We start from the raw sequence: 20,941 nt of genomic DNA on the forward strand, positions 1-20,941 counted from the left end.
GAAGTTTGACAAAAACATGCAGAAATTTTTGTTGAGATATTCAGGTGTTTCAAGAGGGGTTTATTTGTCATTCACTAATCAGGGATGTTTTTTGTAATTTCATTCTTTATAATAAATCAAAGCCTAAGGAGGTTGGCATCAGCCCCAAGTTTTAGCCTCTCATCCATTTCTCTTCTTTCTTTCTTCTTCCTCTCTCTTCTTCTTTTACTTTATCCATTAAATCACTTAAGAAGTATTGAATTGATACTTCCGATATACAAAATTTGCGTATCAAGAGTTTTTTTTATGAATGAAACATGTGAGCAGAATGAAATTTACATATCGAGAGATCCATTCTACTGAAACTCTTTTTTTCTGATCTCTTGTCAGTAGACAAGTCCTTTTTTTATTCAGCTTGTCAGTAGACACGCCTTATCATGCTTTATCATGATAAACAAATAAAGCATGTGAAATCTCAAAATATGGCGTTTTGGTGACCCATCAATACGCTGTGATGTACCTGATACAGAGCATATCATATCAACACTTTGAACCTTCATTCTTAGTGGATGATACTGTGGCTGGAATGTGACAGCAGCATCTTCAAGCAGCTTAGAGATGGGTCCCACCAGATTATAATACAGTCAAACTAAACTTTCATGAAAGCTCCCTTGACAATCCAAGGCCTTCAGGGATTGGGGGTGTTTAGAGATAATAATGGTATTACATTAGCATTCTATTCAAGACCAATTGGAGTTGGAGACTCATTAAGTACAGAAATATCAGCATGGCATGAGACTAGCCAAGCATCTTGTCAGCTGATTAAAGGATGGCAAGGGGGCTGGAAGCAACCTTTATGTGGGTGAAAAGGATGGCAAATGGATTAAATAATACTTTAGCCAAACAATGATCAATAGGGAACAATTTTTTGGGCATCTATGTCACGTGCTATGTAACTGCATCAGGTTGTTTCCCAGCCTATGTCAAGGGATACTAGGCATGCTGTAGAAATATATATTATTCTCTTTAGAAAATAGATAAAGAGTAACAGTTACCAATCAAAAGAGAAAAAAGTACTCAGGACCGTGGGGTAAAAAAATGTGGTAGTCAATTATGAAGACTCCCTTAGAGTTGAATTGATAACATCGCTATATGGATTGTGTTTGCATAAGTCCATGGGGTATAAAAATGTGATAGTGGAAGAGGACTCGATCATTCAAAAATAGCGGTGCGATGGATAAAAGGCAACAGCCAAGGACTACAGCAGTATAGAGTATAGACATGTTTTGAAGGAGATACAACAACTAGCGTCAGAGTTGGAAGCTAGCTTCGTTTGGGTGCCAAGGTCAGCCAACAGCCTGGCTGATGCATAAGCTAAGCAATGGGTGAAAGACAATTGGTTGTTTTGGGCACAAACATAATGATAATAGTTATGTTGGGCGGGGAGGCCAAGCCTACTTTTGTATGGGTCACGTGACATGTTTGTATATGATCTATTCTTTTTCAAAAATCAAAGAGAGATTTAAAGTTAATGATAAAAAAAGAGCATGCAAGTACAAAGCAATGAAATCCTAGAAAGATACAAGGCAAGGCAGGTTGCCATGCTCTACACTCTAACTTGTAGCATAGACTACAAGGAGACCTCCCCTATAGCAAAGATAACCTTGGTCAAAGTGTTGTTGTTATTTGCCTCTCATTACTCTTGGCTACTTTATTGCCTCAATGTGAATCCTAAATGGTGAACTACACAAAGTTTATATCGCACTACCACCTGGTTTTCACATTGATGTATTGAGGGGGAGAGTGTGTAAGCTCAAGGAATCTTTAAATGAGCTAAAACAATCTCTTTGTTCTTGGTTTGATCATTTTGTGAATGCAAGGGATTTGCTTAATCCCAGTCTATTTGCACATCGTTTGTCAAGAGGAAGAGAGAGCTAACTACCATTCTTATAGTCTATGTACATTATATTGCACTCACAGGTAATGATGCATGGAAACTGTCAATAAAAAGAAGTTTCTAAGGGCAAAATTTGAGATCAAAGATCTTGGAGAAAATAGATGTTTTCTAGGGATAGAGGTAGCTCAATCTCAACATGGTATATATATTTCTCAAAGGAAGTATATTCCAAACTTCTTCAGGACACAAGTTAGTTATGAGTGAAACCTATAGATACTCCTATTTACCCAAATCTCAATACTAGTGCCATTGAGCAGGAGCCTCTTCAGGATCACAGAATGTATCGAAGGCTAGTTGGAAGGCTTCCATACATACATACATGTATATAAAGCATCACATACTCAGTAAGTGTTGTCAGCTAATATATGCACTCCCCTCGTGCCACTGTTCACAGGGTTCCTGTCTACTTGTACGGTTGCCTCCTTGTATATTCTAAGCATGATAAGATGAAAGTGAAGGTCTTTACAAGATTGAGCAAGATCATTATATAAAAGGAGATCTATTTCTGAGATTTGTACTTTTGTTGGAGGTAATATTGTCTCTTGGAAGAGTAATGAACAGTTTGTTGTTGCACATTCTAGTGTTAAGGCATGGTACGACTATGACCAAGGATTAAAATATCGACACGATACACCCAATACAAGGCGTATTGTGTATCGTATCGGTGTCGAACCAAACCGATACGGGATACGCTACAACTAGAGGCGTATCCTTCTACTCGTGCGTATCGGCCCAATATGCCACCGTATCATCACGTATCGTATAGTATCGGCCTATGAGGTCCGATATGAAAGCGTATCGAACCAGACTTTGACAACAAAGGTAACAGTGAATCATTATAAAAAATAAGCACCTCGCGTGATTTGAACACTGGTTTTCCAACACGGCATCACCTACAAGAACATTCTCCTGAACCATTAAGCCATCTTTTACTTCATGTCAATGATAGAAATAAATCAAGATTTATTACCATTAATGACTACATGCAAATATGCAATCTAAACATGTAACAAACACTTATATTCAATAACTCCAATTACAAACTAAAAGAAAAAATATTTAAAATTAGTATTTTATAAATCAATATAATAAATAATTTATCAAATCCACAAATATCAAAAAATGATTTTTAACTTGAAATTTATACAAATAAAAACATTAATAATAAAATAATTATTTTAATAATTAAATGTTATAAATTGGCACATGATATGATTATAAATTATTAATTAATATTTTAATTTGCATTAAATAACATTGTATTTATTATTTACAAAAATAAAAATATTATTTACAAAGTATTTGAGAATATAATATAAATTGAATCTGTCAAAACCACTAATCTACATTTATATAGAAAAATATTTTTTTATTTAATAAAATCTATAAAAATAAAAATATTAATAATGGAATAACTATTTTAGTAATTAAAATTTGTGAACTTTCCTATCATATGCATCTTCAAAATTTTAATAGGTTTGACATATTTTAAGTTAAGATTATTTGTTTTTATAAATTATTAAATGATATTTTAATTTACATTTTATAATAACATATTTATTGTTTACAAAAATGAAAATATTGTTTACCAAACATTTGAGAATTAATTTTTGAGTTGATTTTTTGTTAATGTTAAAAATTAAAAATAGTAAAATAGAAACAAATTGATATAATAATTCAAATGTAATAGTTGCATATGTTTTGTGCCTTGGGCTTTAATAGAAAATAAAGTAATAATGGATTTTTACATGTATTAATTTGTAAAACTCCATATAATTTGTGTCTTGGACTCTTGATTGATGCATTATCAATAAAATTATATAATATCTATGCATCACATTGTATTAATTGTAATATATTTTTTCATATATACCATTCCTATGTATTTATACATTATTTATAGTTATTTTAATAATAAACTTATTGTTAATAATATTTATGGAATTTGTATGCATTTTCCTACTGTATCCAAGCGTTTCCATATTTTTCATGTGTATCCATGCGTTTCCCAAGCATATCTGTATCCAAGTTGTCAGATATGATACCCAATACTGATACTTTAATCATTGGCTATGACACATGGTCTTTTAGAACCATTGTGGTTGTGCTCACTACTTGAAAAGTTAGGAGTAGTTTGCAGTATGCCTCTTGTATAGGGCTAGTACTTTGGAGCACAATAGACATATATGCCCAGCTTGAGTGGGAGAGTTGAGAATGATCACAGCTTATTCTTTTTTTTTTTAGATAAGTAAACAAAGTATTTATTGAATCTCAATGAGAACAGGCATTACAAGCTTCCCATGGAGAGGCACAAGTGCTACCTCTCACACAAAAACTTTAATAGGATAGGCTTATACCTTTTATTATTGTTTAATCATATATACACGGTACTGTATATATGTCAAATAGAAGAGAATGAGAGATGCCGCTAACTTTTGGCATACAGATATTTTAGTAGCTAAAAGGTACAAGATACAACTCACTATTTTGAAATATTCATGAAACATCTAATATGACCAATCATGGGGGAATGGAAGGAAAGGCAGAGAAACAAAAACTACAGAGGAAAAGTAAATTTACGGAATTTGAGCTCCATTGTCTTGTGTTCTAGGTGCCAAGATTTTAATCAGTGGAGATAGATCCTTCTGAACAAAAAGTTAAGCTCAACAAATCAGAATAGTCTCTATAATAATGGCAGTAGATACAAGATTTGTGCTTTTATGCAGAAGAAAAACATCACCTGGATATCATCCATGCTGGCATTAGAGTGCCTGGCATCTAACAAAACCTTAATTAAAAATTAGAAAAGTTACTCAAGTGCTGCAATGCATAATATCATAACAGAGAAACTTCAGAGCATATCTTATAGTTCAGCTGTATAAGAGATACCATGATAAGACGAGCAGATTTTGAGCTTTCAACTACCACCCATTGTCCTTCTTCGGAAGAGAAGAGCCATTCATGAGCCCGGTTCTGCAATTAATAGTTGAGTTACATATCTCAAGCAGATGGCCATAAGATAGATAACCAATTTGAGGATGACTTCAAGCCACAATAAAAATATACACAATCAGAGAACTTCTGACTTTGTATTTAAAATTTTGAAGAATTTTTAGTATTTAAAATTTAAAAATCCCAGTAGGACGTAATGCTATTTGTATATGTATTTTTGGTATGTGATTTTGTCGGTTAAAGTTCTGAGGCATTGTCCTTTAGCTTCTATCCAGCAGAGCAATTCCCCCTTCTCTGTTTCATTCCCCTTTTCTTTAAATGATTTCCCTTCTATTCCTGCAGTTTTTTTACTTCAGGAAAGGTGATTCAGAAAAATCTAGCATAGTGGGGAAGTGGTTATGACATTAGCCTTTGGAGAGAGAGGTTATGGCATGAAGTGGTCAGAAGCATTCATGGCAATTCAGAGAATGGGTGGGATGTTAGTGTATCAAGGTGGGCTACTTACACCTTGAAAAACCATTCACAGTGTTCTTCCTCAGTTTCTCAGGTATGTCAGGAATGACCTTTTCCCCTCACTTTTCTCTATCTCTTTGTATAAGAATGAGCTTATTTCAAACCTTATCTCACTTAAGGGAACTCCCTTGGCTCCAAATTGGGATTTTGGCTTTCGCAAGGGGTTAAGGGATGAGGAAATTGATTCTCTTTCTGATTTGCTTTGTTTTAGATCCTTCTATGCCAGACAACAAGATCTGGGTTCCCAGGCCCAAATGGACCTTCACTTATGCTTCTTTTCTTAAGTCCCTTTGTCAATTTTCCTCTTAACAAATTTTCCCTTCAAAGCAAAAATTGGTGCAGGCCAGTTCCCCTTAAAAGATAATGGCTTTTTGTTGGGAAGTGTATCATGGGAAAGTGAACACTTTAGATAAACCTACAAAAGAGAAGACATTTCCTTTGTATTTCACCCATACTGATGTCTTGTCCTTTTTTCTGCAGAATAATGGGATTGGAGTTTTTTGTCGGTTGGGTGCAGGTGGAACATGCCAGCAGAAGTGTGCATGATCTTTAACCTTTCTACCTTCAGTTGGCCCAAAAAAAGAGAGAGAATTATGTGGAGATGTGCTAGAGCAGCCTTGCTATGGACAATCTGGGAAGAAAGGAACACCAGAATTTTCAAAGAGAAAGAGAGGAGTAGCCAAGATGTAAAGGAGTGTGTGTTGAATAGGGTAATTCATTGGTTAAAGACCTAAGAACTATTCCATCATTTATCCTATTCAGATATATGGAGAAATTGGTCAACAGTAGCAAGGTGCTCGTCTAGGAAGACCAAGGCAGTTACAAGGATGGACTCGACCGCCTGAAGGCTCACTAAAGATGAACTTTGATGGGAGTAGTCAGGACAATCCAACGCGCTCTGGAATGGGGGGTCTGTCTTCCCAAGAAATATAATAATCAACGACAAGGAATAACAAGGTGAAATCTAGCTTAATTTTATTCTAGAAATGTACTGATCAAAAAAAAAGTTCTAGGAATCCATACATCCTTGCCCCAAGCAATTGAAGATAATACTTCCAAACTGAAGCTTCAAAACCATATCAAGACCAGAGTCATACAAGAATGGATCAGATTGTTGGACTGCATGGTTCGTGCAGAAAAGCAAAAGGGACGTTAAAAATAAAGCATACTGACCTTAGGCACAAGAAAAACACCACAGTGATATAAGAATGGATCATACTGTTGTTTAGCATCCAAAAGCACAGCTTTATAACTGAAATGGGAATTTCCCACTTCACCCAAAGTAAGCTGGATTCTGCGACCTGGGAGAAGTTCCTTCAAATCTCCTTTTGCTCCTAGCTGCAGATCTTCAAGAGTGTACAGAATATCAACACCATTGGAGCATTCACTTCGCAATTTGTTCTCTTCCTCAAGTGTTTCAAACAGCCCTCGACTCTGCAATTAATGACTCAAGTGCTTCAAACAGCCCTCATAGGGATGTATGTTAAAGAAATTCTATGAATCGACTGTCAAAAGGAAATCCATCTAAAGCAACAAGGAGAATTTTACTACCTGATTCTCATTACAATCAAGAGAAGAATGATCAAATGATGATATAATCTGATAAGAGTTAGTAGATTTTTCTTTCTCAAAAACCACCATGAAGGTCCGAAAGCTACACTTGCTAGGTTGTTCAAGTGGTATAGCATGAAGATTTGCCTTCCACCCAAATCTGAACTTGGAGAAAAGCAAACCTGTGAAGTAACATAAAAGGTCATAACCCATCCATCTTCACTAATCACAAAGCAATTGACCCTAGGTATACTAGGCGCAGGCACCAAAAGAAACTGGAAGGATACTGTTTCATTTGTATACTATCTTCATCAGAAACAAGATAACTATAGTTCATTATTTCCTAATCATAGCTGTCAAGGTGAGGCGTCACCTAGGCGACTAGGTTCTTTTCAAAGAACGCCTCGCCCAAACGCCAACTATGTTAGGCGCATGCTTAGTGGGCTGAAGCAAATATATATTATATAAATATTTATTAAATAAAAAATATATATAATATATAATATTTTATTGGTTGTTTTAGTTTTTATAATAGAACCTATTGCATGTTATCATGCTTTTGTTTTGAGGAAAGTAAAAAAAAGGTTAATCTTCGAGGGTTTCATACTTTCACATTGACAATAGAATCGAAGTATCGAACCGAGGAAGATGAGAGAACAACAGCCTCCATCATTCCCACACAGTACTCTAAAGTCAAGGTGAGTTAATCAGTTTCCTGGTTAACAGTGGTTACGCCCCATTTTGTATTTTTCACCAGTTTTTCTGGGTCTAGAACAGGGGCTCCGCCCCCTTCTTTTGTTCTTAAATTCTTCCATTTTTTTCATCTTTTTTTTGTTCTCATCATTGGTTTCTGAAACAAGGGCTCCATCCCTTCTTTTCTTCGTCATATTTCTTCTTTTGTTTTAATATTTTTTCACAAGATTTGCTGGGTCTAGAACAGGGGCTCCGCCCCCTACTTTTCTTTTTCATTTTCTTCTTTTATTTTAGTATTTGTTCCCTATGTATTGTTGATCTAAAATAGGAGCTCTACCCCCTTCAGTTCTTTCAAGTTCTAACTTCTAACTTGTAAGTTGCAACTCATAAAACCAATAAAAACTAGTTCAAAAGGGGTAGAAATCATCGGCAAGCCTTAGTTTTAAATTCCATCGCCTAGGCGAGGGCTAGGCACCCGCCTAGGCACCTGGGCGCCCCATGGTCGCCTAGCCTCGCCTTGGCGCCTTGAAAACTATGTTCCTAACATAAGATTGCTGAAAAAAGATAGGCATTGTACATAAAATATAGATTATGTTGAGTCCCATGGTTCAAGTAAAGGAGGGAAACAATACCTAAAACATGAGATTCTACCAAAGTGAGGTGAGACAAACAACATACAGATGATGTTGAGTTCCATGGTTCAAATAAAGGAGGCAAAACAATACCTAAAACATGAGATTCTGCCAAGGTGAGACAAACAAACTTCCCTCCTGATTTCAAAACTCTCTTCACCTGGCAAAAGTGTAGTCCACCATATGAATCCAACAGAAATATTTGTAGACACTGTAGGTCTTGAATTCATTTTATGAGAACATGAAAAAGATAAATGCATATACTTTTTTTTATCAATAAGATAAATGCATATACTCAAGATTCAAGTCCAAGGGACCTCTGATAAATATCGACTCCCGAGCTTAGTCCCAAGCTCCGGCTCCATTAGAGCATCCAAGCCTCCTTTATCAAGAACAGCATCAAAACTCCCATCTAAGAACTGGTACAGTAAAAGTGGTGAGAGAAAAAAAGATATTGTACACAGAAACACTATTCAAAAAAGGTATAGAACAAAAGCATGACATTAGACATTAAGAAAAGACGGGGAAATGCAGGAACCTATAAACCACCCTTTTCTTCACAACTAAGCATGTTAGAAGCTAGCTCACCTTTTCTCTTACTATACTAATCTATCTGCCCATTCTTTATCTATTGGAAGATAAGAAAACAGAAGAAGTCATAAATACAAAAAAGCTATACCACTTATCCAACTATGAATCATTTGGCATAAATGAAATAGATAATAGATATACAGTTCTACATGAAAAGAATGAACTGCTAAATATCACTATTGAAAACAAAAACTTCTTGAGACATCCAGATGGCAAATTCTGTATTTGTCAATCAGTGTGTAATGATAGAAACCTTGAAACCACTTTCACCACACTGATACACCGTCCAAGGAAGAAGAGATGAAAAAAGGAGATCTTCAGACAAATTAACCTACTTGCAAAAAAAAATCAATTCCAGTTTTAGTTGGTTAAAAGGGAAGCAAATAACTTGGCAGATACTCTAGCAAAGCAGCTGATAGACCGACTTTATTTTGGGCAACTTTGTAATATGTTGTAACCTGGGTCATTTAAAGATGATTTGCTTTATACTTTCAGAGTAACTTATAATTAATTAAAGGAATTTACTTACTGATCAAATAAAAAGAAAAAAGGAGATCAGATCTTCCAAAAAATAAATAACTAGCTAATTGCCTAGAAAGACACAAGTCCCCGTAAGGGAAAAGAGTATGACTTGCAAGAAAGCAACCATTGTATAATGAGCCTAAGCTAAAAATAGAGCCATTCACATTTGCTCTTCGCCAAGTAGGATATATCACCTAATTCTAATTAAAATCAAGTTTAAGTGTTTAATAAAGCAAGAGGTCTTCTTTTTTTTCGTTGTTGTTGTTGTTTTTGTGTGTTTGGCAGGGGGTATCCTAGACTGCAATACTGCAATACTAAAATAAAACTTTCCTTAAGGCTATGTTTGGTTTGAAGGAAAAGTTAGGGAAATGTAGGGAAACCTTTACAAACCTTGTATAGTTTTCCCTGCCTTTCCCTTCCTTTCCCTACTTTTTCCTTCAAACCAAACACAGCCTAAAAGTTGAAACCACTGTCCTACTTGAGGGTTGATACCTGATTATGGCAATAATGATGGAGACAGTGATAATAATAGCAAGGTTGAAATTACAAATTCTGGAATGATATTAACATAATTGTTCCTGATTTTTATGATATTGGGATCACCATTATATTTATCTTCTTTTCACCATTACTAAAGCAGCAGTACTTATTCAAGTAAGTTATAAACAAGGGATAAATACAAATTTGAAAAGATAGAGGTAAAAGTGCCAAAAAAACACTTTTTAAATGAATCCAAGGAATTAAGCCTACTTTTCAAGGAGGTAATACTAGAGGGGAAAGACCAGAAATTAGGGATCATCCATGACAAGTGCTGTTTTCAGTCTTCTGTTTTATGTTTTTACTCTGTTTCTCTGATTTTTTATGTCCTTTAGCTCTTTCCTACTGTAGTATTAATGGAATTTATGGGTTCTCTATGTAAGGCACTTGGGCCACAAAGCCTGTATATTCCTTGTACACATCCACTTTTTTTTTCTTTTAATAATTTTCTATTTTAGGTTCATTTACTTAGACACCCCCTATAGTTTCACGTATTTACTAAAACCTATCCTCTAGTTTGCATATTACTAAAACATCCACAAAGTGTGCAACCCCTTAACTTATTTGACCTTCTATAAGGAACTATTTATATTTCATATAGAAATGGTCAAATGACCTTTTAAAACAAGTGGAAATGTGAAAGGGCATGGGCTCAAGGTTTCTTATTTCAAAAATACCCCTAGTAGTTCTCACATCAACATTTTAGAAACAAAACCCTTGGTCTGAAGAACTTGGAGTACACGTGTGTTAAGTCCTTGAATTTGTTGGATTGGGAGCAGGTTATTAAGATACTCCCAGACACAACTTAAAAAAATAATAATAAAGAAGAAAAAGGGCTTTCTTATAAGCCCTGTCAGTCCTATTGGTGGGCTGAAACATTTTAATAAAGAAAGGGGCATGTAATCTAGTTTAGTGAACAACAGGCCTCAAGTTAATTGGGTTTGTTTGTAATGCAATAAGCATTTAATGGGCCTATAGTAAAGTCCATTTAATGGAACAACAAGCCCTAAAAAAATAAATCCACATTAATTAATTAATTGTGAGGTGTCCCATTTATTTATAAGGGGATGCCACTTGTCCTATTCTAACAAGAAGGCTATTTTTCCTCCTTTAACCACTTGAAGTGGGGGAACACAAGTCACCTTAGGGGAGAGAGTTATTTTGCCTCCTCTAACCACTTTAAATGGGCGGACACATGTCACCCTAGGAAAAAGGATTTATTTTCTGTGGGGGGACACATGTCATCCTAGGGGAGAGAATTTTCTTCTCCCTCCTTTACCCACTTTAAGTGGGGGGGACAGTTGTCACCTTAGGAAGGAAAAGTCTTATTTTCCCTCTTTAACCCATTTTAAGTGGGGTGGCACTTCGCACTCTAAGAAGAGAGGAGTGGGAAGTTACTTAACCATCTCCCTCCTCTATATAAACCCCCCTCCTACAAGGAGAAGGGGTTAATGCCTCTTTGTTGGCTAATTTTATTTAGCTGATAGAATTTACAGCAATAAGAGACAAACCAAAGGAGAAAGAAGAAAAGATTGTGGTGTGGAAGAAAAGGGAGAAGAGGAGAAAGAAGAATGTAGGGGTTGCAGTATTCCTCCACCTCTTCATTATGATACTCCTACAACTTCCTTTATTAGACTTATGTCTTTCCTTCTACTCCTTTCACACACTTTCCTTCTTTGTTGTTATTATTTCATTTTTTTCTTCTCCTTGTCTCATTTTAATCATATGTGAGGGAGACAACCATCTACAGCCTTATTCATGAAACTTGGTTGGTTATGGTTCCTCACAACCTATTAACCTATTGAGGGGGAAAATCATCTACAACCTTGTTCATGAAACTTGGTTGATTATAATTCCTCACACCATGATAAATGCACATAATTACAATTTAAAGGCCATTTGCAGCCTTATTGATGAAATATGACTATTTATGATACCTATTTACTTGTTATGTATAAAAAGTTTGTTTATTTATTTGTTTGTTTTCTCTCAAACAAAGAGGGAATATATACCAGAATTTTCAAAGGAAAATTCTGTACAAAAATGATACTTAGTTTAGTCTATTCGTTTGTACTCCTGAATCAGAATCAAAAGGTTTTCTCTACCCCTAGCAGAGATGTAATTAAGGGAATATCTATGTGATTTCCTAAATGGGGCTTACCCAAATAACAAAAAAAAAAACCCAATTATTAGTCTAATTGGGTGAATTATGTTATGTGAGAAATTATACTAAAAAAATTCTACTAACAATGTGATATGAGAATTTGCTAGGGGTATTTTTGGAATAAAAAATTCTGAACCCATGCCTTTTTCACATTTTCCACTCCTTTTATGAGGTTATCAGCCATCTAACCATTACCAGGTGAAAATCCAATCATTTTTTATAGAAAGTCAATTCAGTAAAGCAGTTGCAAACTATAGGGAGCGATTTAGTTATATGCAAACTGTAGGGTATGTTTCAGTAAATACGTAAAACTACAAGGGGTGTCTTTTTTATCAGCAACACAAAAACTGAATTTTATTAAGGATAACAAACAACAGAATACAACAAGAAGTGAGAAAAGGCAAACCCTTTACAGAATCAACCCCCCAACTGAATTACAAGTGCCCAAAACAACTGCTGTCTCTGAACAACCCTGCTTAGCAAGACTGTCTGCAAGCCATTAGCTGATCTTCTTATCCATCTAATTTGAACATTCATATCTTCTGAAAGCCATTTAAAGTGTTGGAACTCATTTCTCAACTGCCAAGTCACCCCTACACCTTTTTTCAGCCAACCCACTACAATCTTCAAGCCACCTTCACAGTGTTTTAAAAGTACAATGTGCAAAAAAAAAAAAACGCAAGGGGCAACTTGCACCCAAGGGGAGTACAACCCCCTATTTGCTAATGTTGTTGATTCATTCATTTTAATAAAATATCTTCTTAAAAGGCAATTAAAATTATAAAATAATTTTTTGTGTAATGATTAAGAATTTAAGATCCTAACATGGACTTGTTTGGGCTTGCCTCAAGGGGGCTTGGCCAGGGTCCTAGGGGCGGAGCCCCTAGCCCAGCCGCTAGGTTCAAAAAAGAACAAAAAGCACAAAAAATAAAATAAAAATAAAAAAGAAACATGCCTGGGCTGAAGCGCAAGGCGCACCAGGAGCACACCTTTTGAAAGTGTTGACCTTGGGGCCTCGGCAAGGCACATACCTTAAAATGCACCTCACTTGAGCGCCTTAGGCGTGTCTTTTAAATCAATGCACCTTCAATGATCAGCCTACCAACTCCCATTTCCTTAGCTTTCTCAATCCCAAAGAGTGTTGCTAGGAAATCTGCTCCTGCTGAATCACCTGCTCAATTGGGCCTGACAACAAGGCACAAATAGCACCATCCTCATCTCTAAGTATTCCAAAGAATTCCTGAGGGACCTAGGCTATCCACACCGCTACCATATTCAGTTTCAACCATCCTTCTCCTGGAGGTGGCCAAACCTCTAAGATTTTTTGTTTCCTAGAGGAAGAGTCAGCTATAGCCAACCAACTCCTAAAAAAGTTCACCTTGAAATCCGAGAAGAGTTTCAAGGTCTTAACCCAGTGAAGCGAGCAATTCTAAGGGCAATGGTCTCTATTCACCGTCTCCTCTCCTTTCTCCCCAAAAATTCTAGTATTTCTTTTTCCCGAACCCGTCCAGACCACTGTTGCTCTTGTACGTCTCCATAGGATCCTACTCCACCTCAACACAGTAGGGCTAAACAAAACCAGAATATTGATCCCAAAAACATAGCCATTGTTACAATACAGCCCAGAGAAGTTCACTACTGGACACTAGAGGCCCTTGCACTTCTCACCAAGTTGAGACAGTCATTGGCATCCCTTTTCCGGACACTCCATCTATAGCTTGCATAAATTTCGAATAGACAAAAAAAAAAAAAAACCTAAGAAGTAGCATTAATATTTTCTTAAAGAACTTCTTATACAAGCCTAATTCAATAACAGATTTTATCTGGTCATGCAATTGCAACTCATTACGCAGCTTGGACCCAAGAACCTGGACAAATGAGCAACAGCACCTTAGCTGCACTCTAACTCACAATTGGACTCCGAATTCCAAAGAGGAACCAATAAGTCTGTACCCAAATTGACCGTAACCTTACAGACCACGCTAAGGTTCTTCACCACCCAAAAACTAAAAGAGATAAAATGAAATGGCAAACAAATAAAGGGAAACCAGAAAATAGCTGGATTGTATGGTTTGCAAAGGAACCTGCATCTGGGTCATGTCCATGACGCGCCACCGCATATCGGGCCGAGACCGAACATTACGACGCAACATGTCGGAGATGACAACTTTCGAGAAATCAATGTTGGTGATGCCACGGAACCCGGCATCATATAAGTGTTCCGAAAGCCGAGAGTTGCCACACCCGGGAACCAATATCTGCAGCGAAGATGCTGCAGTCGCCGCCGATGGAGTTCCGGCAACATCTTGTGTTTGGGCGTCGAAGCTGGAGAGCTCCGAAATGAGAGGATACCGGAGACATGGCCACTCGGCGTACCACTCGAAGGAGTCATCACTCCCTCTGATACTGAAGAATTTGTCCCAGTTCTCTTTGCTCGTGAAGTCTCCAAGAGTGTTGAGTAACTCATCTGCTCCGTGCTTCCTTTCCATCAATCCCTTCTCCCTTCTGGTTCTTCCCCTTTCTTCCCCCTTGTCCCAAGGGCTTTGAAAGGGTTTTAAACTTTTAATCGTTGGATTAAATCATTTAACTTGGATTAATACAAAGTGGCGTTGCGTCATACAACGTTCGAAATCCGGTTCGCGTGTAAAGAGGGACCAGCGGAGTGCCTATGCGAAATGGAATGGAATTTTTTTTTTATATACACAAAATGGAATGGAATTGTAATATTGTTATTGGCTATGTCAAAAAAGACGGTGGTTTCTGAATAATACCGGCAATTATAAGTATTCAAATCGTAAAATTCATATAAAGGTTTAAAAAATATCATTTAAATATTATTTTAACAAAACATCTCTTTTAAAAGAATATGATTATGTGTTCTACTTCATAATTGTCCTTTGTTTCACATTGAGAACTCTTAATTGATTCAGACAGTGAGAACGGTTCAACTTGAGAACCACCCAAAAATCGTTGAATCAGTCAACAACCTGTTGACCCAAGTCGTCAACCTCATCAACGATTTTAGGCCATTTTTATTTTTTAATTATTTTTACTTTTTTTTTTGTCAGAATGGGCCATCCGTTCTAGAAACCGATGATCAGAACAGTTCCATTTCCGAGTTGTTTTTTCTATGCTAATAATTATATGAAATAACTTTATAGTCATAATCATGGGAAGGGTCGATATTGCAAGGGATTTCAAAACCTTGAAAGATAAATCCAAAATGATCTTAAACACAAAAAAATAGTGGTAAAGACACCAAACTAGAAAAAACCAATGAAAAAAATCAAAAAATTGATTTCAAATTTCCACTTTGAGGCCAAGCTAAACATACATACAATCAAAGAAATAAACAAAGCAGATAATCTTGTAAGAAAATAAAAAAAAAAAAAGGAAAAAAGTATTGCACAAGAAAACTCAAAGAAAAAAACAAAAAGGAATAAATAAAATGATGGTAAACCCTAATTTTGGAGGATCTTGAAGAAGAATATGAAATGCAAAAAATAAAAGAACATACCACACATACTCGAATAAAGCCAACAGTAGAATCAATCTCAATCCCGCAACAAAAACCGTTGAATCAATCTACGACCCATTGACCCGAGTGGTTGAACTATCGACCTGTTGACTTGTTCAATGGTTTTCTACCATTTTTTATTGGGAACCGTCTAGGCAACTGGTTCCATTTTATCTCAATTCCGGTCCCTGGCAAAAAAACCGTTGAGTCAGTCAATGAACCATTGACCCGAGTGGTCAAACCATCGACATGTTGACCCATTCAATCGTTTTTGGCCAATTTTTTTTTTTTAATTTTTGTTGTCAGAACATGTCGTTCATTCGAACCAGGTGGTTGAACTGTTGACCCAAAAACCGGTGGCCAAAAAAGTTATGTTTTCGAGTTGTACGAGTCACAGACTCGAATGACATAACATGTATGATATTGCTTAATTGACTTCACACACTCAATTTTTTTCCTGTAATTTTTGTTGTCAAAATGGGTCGTTCGTCCGAACCATACGGTCGAACCGCCATTTTGTTTAATTGGAAACTGTCTAGGCAACCGGTTTCATTTTACCCTAATTCTGGTCCATTTCAAAAAAACGTTGAATTGGTCAATGACCCATTGAACCAAGTGGTCGAACCATTGACCTGTTTGAGCCGGATGGTCGAACCATCGACAAAAAATCAGTGGACAAAACGGTTCCCTTTTTCGAGTCATATGAGTCACACGCTCGAATGACATAACACGTATGGTACTGCTTAATAGACCTCACACACTCAATTTTTTCTTGTAATTTTTGTTGTCAAAATGGGTCCTCCGTTCGAACCTGACATTCGAACTATCAACCCGAAACCAGTGGCCAGAACAATTCCATAATTTTTGTTGTCAAAACAAGCCATTCTTTTAAACCGAACGGTCGAACATCGACTCGAAACTGGAGGCATATATTAAATTCATATTATATATATTTAATATATATATATATATATTAAACGGGTGGCAAACTTTAATATATATATATATATATATGTATATTAAAAGGTAATGGAAACTTTAGAAAAAAACAAATCAAAGATTATTGTTTCCCTTGAATTCAACTACCTCTATAAAGGATTCAACAAAAATGAATTTACAGTTGAGATTAGAGGAGTATATAACATGTCATTAGTATGAAACTAAAGAAAGAATAAGATGGGTGCACTCAACCATCATTCAACCCAAACCCTAGCATGAAGCAGCCCTCCCAAATCCCAGATTTCAACCAACTTCTTTTACTGTAATTCTTTTAAAAATCATAGAGAAATATTATTGGTATGAGTGGAATAAGAAGGAATAAGGGTTTTTCTGGTCATGTACCAATTTTTTGTGACGTGCCTTGGTGATGAGCTACTTGGTGGCAAACTCCCTGGCAGAGAACTACCTGGTGGCGAGCTCCCTGGTGGAGAGCTACTTGGTGACGAACTGCTTGGTGGCGAACTCCCTGGTGGAGAACTGCTTAGTGGTGAGCTCCCTGGTGGAGAGCTACTTGGTGACGAACTGCTTGGTGGCGAACTCCCTGGTGGAGAACTGCTTAGTGGTGAGCTCCCTGGTGGCGAACTGCTTGGTGGTGAGCTCCCTGGTGGAGAGCTACTTGGTGGTGAACTCCCTGGGGGAGAACTGCCAGGTGGCAAACTACCTGGTGGAAAACTCCCTGGTGGCGAACTACCTAGGGGAGAATTGCCTGGTGGACTCCTCATTTGACCTGCTCCTAGGCGGCCTGCAACTCAGAGGATAGTGGAGCTCCCTGGTGCAGCGCAACCTGATTGCCCTCTGCATGAGGTGATTTCCTCTCCTTTGTAGGCGGCGGGAGCTAAGGGACCTACGAGAACTGAATCATAGGACCCGGGGGTATTTTCTCGGCGGGGACTCTCTGATGCCTAAGTTAGCATTCTAATTACAAAGAGCTTGGAGAGAAATGTGAGAGCTAGAGGGCAGGGGTTACCATCCTTTTTTTCCCCCTCTTGGCTTTGGGGGTTAGAGTCCTTATATAGTGGTGTCAACGTGGGTTATGTGGGTGAAAAGCCTTCAAACGATAAGACTTGTCATATACCGTCAGAACCGGGGTACGGTGGTGAACTCCTCGAGGTTGTCAGGTTGGCACTTGTGTTAGGCGGCCAGGTCGGCGCCTATGTCAGTCGGCGGGTCAATGGCTGGGCCAGGTTGTCGGGACAGCGCCTGTGTCAGTCGACGGGTCGGTGTCTGGGCTAGGTTGTCAGGTCGGCGCCTATGTCAGTCGGCGGGTCGGTGTCTGGGCCAGGTTGCTAGGCAGGAGATCTTCCTGCGATACGCCAAACTACTCTTCTGTACCGAGCTACCCTACAAGTGGCGAGCTGCCCGGGGGAGCTATGTCGAGCTGCTTATGGCGAGCTTTGTCGAGCTGCCTGGCTCCTTGGTGGTGAGCTCCTTGGAGAGTTGCCTAGCTCCTTGGCGAGCTCTTTGGTGAGTTACCGAGCTCGCGGGGTAAGCCGTTGTGGTTCATCAGTGGGAGTCTTATGGATGACTAGGTCGGCTAGGTTGGATCATGTGCCAGGCTGATCTGGCCAGGTCGCGCAGGACGCGCGCAGGCAGTGCCAGGCCACGCCAGGTCGGCTAGACCGGTGCCCAGGTATCCAACTTGGTAAGTTGTTGCTTGGGTGTTTGCCTAGTTGTCACAAAGTGCCACGTATCGCAATTTCACTAGAGGGCCAAATCTGCCCTCATCAGGTTTGATGTAACACATTAGTGGGAAGACGATTGGGATGAACATTGAACAACTAAAATCAGGTATGCATATAGTGAAGCAAAAAAAAAAGATACTGTTCAGGTATAATGGTTCAATATAGAGAAGTAAAACTGTTAGAAAAAAGCAAAAAATCTTGATCCCTTAATTATTGTAGCAAATAACTAACATCGGAAACAATAAACATTAGCTAGGTTTTATGATTCAAAATCATTAAAGGTTAACATTTTAAGATGTTGTTCATGCTTTGTCCAATGCTCGATGGTTGCAGTAGCATCGAGGACTGCAACGGTGGCCCGAACATAGTGTTGGGTTGTTGATTTGGAGGAAGAGAGAAGAAGAGGAAACAAGAAAACTAGGGGAGAGAGAGAGAGAGAGGAGTAACCATCATCATGGTTGGTGTTCGGTGGCGCAACCATCGCTGGTGGTAGGTGTAGAACAGGGAGGGCGAGAAAAGGGATTGCTGAGCAGACGATGTGAACTCTTGAGTAGGAGGAAGGGTAGGAGAAAGAAAGAGGGGGCAGAAAGGAAGCACTAAAAAAAGACTGGCGGGTTTTTTAAAACATAGTAAAAATAATAAAATAAAAAATGGTCATTAGTTTCAGCCTTCCACACTTCCTTTACTAACCAATGACGTGTTAAATTTTCATTGGTGGTTGCTGAGTTTTTTCTGCAACCAAGATGCAGACAATGTGAGCTCGCAAGTAGGATGCCAAAAAGACATGGTATGGTAAGAGTTTTGACCAATTAAATGAAATCAGATACATAGTCCTTGCAACCATGCATTGGGAATATCTCCTCATGGAAATAAACATACGAGAACGTAGATGTTCCCAAGTACAACTGCAAAAGACTAAGGATGGTGTGTGGATGCTCTGGTGATGACCAAATTTGATTATGGTCAAACCACCCTCATGAATTGCAAATCAGATTTCCTATTAACCTAATTTATTTTGAAAGCACTATTAACCAAATTGAACTACTCCATTTGTCCATACCCATGTTACAAGAGATTTAACTTTTTTCAATAATCCAACACCTTAACTTGAGCTACATGTTATTTTTCCAAGGGTCATTTACTAAAACACACCTTGTAGTTTCGTGGATTTACTCAAATCTACCCTATAGTTTTTTATTTTACTATAACCTCCCTTATATTTTGCAACCTATTTACTTTATCGATCTTTCATTAAGAATTATTTATTTTTCCATATAAAAATGATAACATGATCACTGAAACTAAGTAGAAAATGTTCAAGGAAACGTGCTTTATAGTTTCACGGATTTACTTAAACCTACCCTATAGTTTTTATTTTACTAAAATCCCTCTTATAGTTTGCAACCTATTTACTTAATTGATCTTTCATTAATAATTATTTGTTTTTCCATCTAAAACATGATAACATGGTTACCAAAAATAAGTAGAAAGTGTTCAAAGGCATGGACCCATGGTTGTTTATTCCAAAAGTACCCATGAACTGAGTGAAAAATGTTCAAGGGTATGAATCCATGGTTGTTTATTCCAAAAGTACTCATAACATTTTTTTTTGTATAGAAAGCAAATTGACCAAAGCGCAACCATGTCTTAGTATGGGCAAAAAATGGTATTTTATTTTTTACTTTCTTTTGATTAAATTTATTTGAATGGATGCTAGGGATAAAACTGCCACTTTCCACTTTTATCTAATGGAAGGTCGATTAAGTAAGTTGCTTGCAAACTATAGTGGATGTTTTAGTAAAACACAAATTGTAAGACAAATTTTAGTAAATCCATAAAACTATAATGGGGTGTTTTAGTAATGACCCTTTTCCAAAACAAAATATCTATTTTTTATCCCTATTTTCAATCACCCACAAAACACACATTCCCACCCATTCTCTCCTCTCTGCTAAAAACCCAAATGTGCTAAAAGTACCTTGCTTTTGGTCAACGTTCATATCGTTGATCACAAAAAAGTTATCTAGTTTTCTTATTTGTGAATTGTAGACAAGCTTCTTTAAGATTAAAGAAAAAATTGAGCTCTTTGATTTTCTCATAAACTTTAAAAAATCCTCTTCGATATTAAAAAAAATACTATTCTTCATTAGGTAATTCTTCATGTTTTAGAATTGTACGACCAACTTTTTAAATACGAAATGATATAATGCAAGCAAAAAATTCCTAGAATCATAGAGATGTAGAACATCATACAAGTTATCATGCTTGCATATCCATAATTTGAGTTTTCAACAATTATTCCAATAATTACATCTCTAATTTGACCTATGGATGAATATGCAAGGATATATTTCATGCTTGTTTAAGTAATAGCAATGAGATTCTCCAATATCATGGTAAGAATAGCTAAGATTTCGAGAAGAATCTGGCATTCATTTGATGAGAAATAAAAAAGAATATTGAAAATTTGAGTGTTTGAAGCTATAACATCTATTTTCGAAAACAGAAAGAAAAGCAACGACTAGATTGGGAGAGTGAGAGATGAAAACAAGATTCCTAACTTGTTTCTCACATTCAAAACCGTGCATGAGACTTTTATCTTGCATGGCTCTAAGTGATTAAAATTTTATAAATATTCTTGTTTGATGCATT

At 37.0% G+C, this 20,941-nt stretch overlaps 1 protein-coding gene across 1 annotated transcript in view; it reads right to left on the reverse strand.

The window, feature by feature from the left end:
• Nucleotides 1-14,654, reverse strand: part of LOC148874684 (S-adenosyl-L-methionine-dependent methyltransferases superfamily protein) — a 48,309-nt gene extending 33,655 nt beyond the window's left edge. Inside the window, exons 1-8 of the mRNA XM_088964463.1 lie at nt 14,176-14,654; nt 8,595-8,696; nt 8,371-8,437; nt 6,953-7,134; nt 6,575-6,835; nt 4,826-4,909; nt 4,677-4,724; nt 4,517-4,581 (exon numbers count right to left, since the gene is read on the reverse strand). Coding sequence (XP_088820589.1) covers nt 4,517-4,581; nt 4,677-4,724; nt 4,826-4,909; nt 6,575-6,835; nt 6,953-7,134; nt 8,371-8,437; nt 8,595-8,696; nt 14,176-14,580 — 1,214 coding nt within the window. The 5' untranslated portion in view covers nt 14,581-14,654. The remainder of the gene's footprint in view (nt 1-4,516; nt 4,582-4,676; nt 4,725-4,825; nt 4,910-6,574; nt 6,836-6,952; nt 7,135-8,370; nt 8,438-8,594; nt 8,697-14,175) is intronic.
• Between the last annotated feature and the right edge of the window lie 6,287 nt (nt 14,655-20,941).

Source organism: Nelumbo lutea, chromosome 1, assembly GCF_056320005.1.
Source record: "Nelumbo lutea isolate HS-2025 chromosome 1, American lotus-T2T, whole genome shotgun sequence".
Taxonomy (NCBI): Eukaryota; Viridiplantae; Streptophyta; class Magnoliopsida; order Proteales; family Nelumbonaceae; genus Nelumbo; species Nelumbo lutea.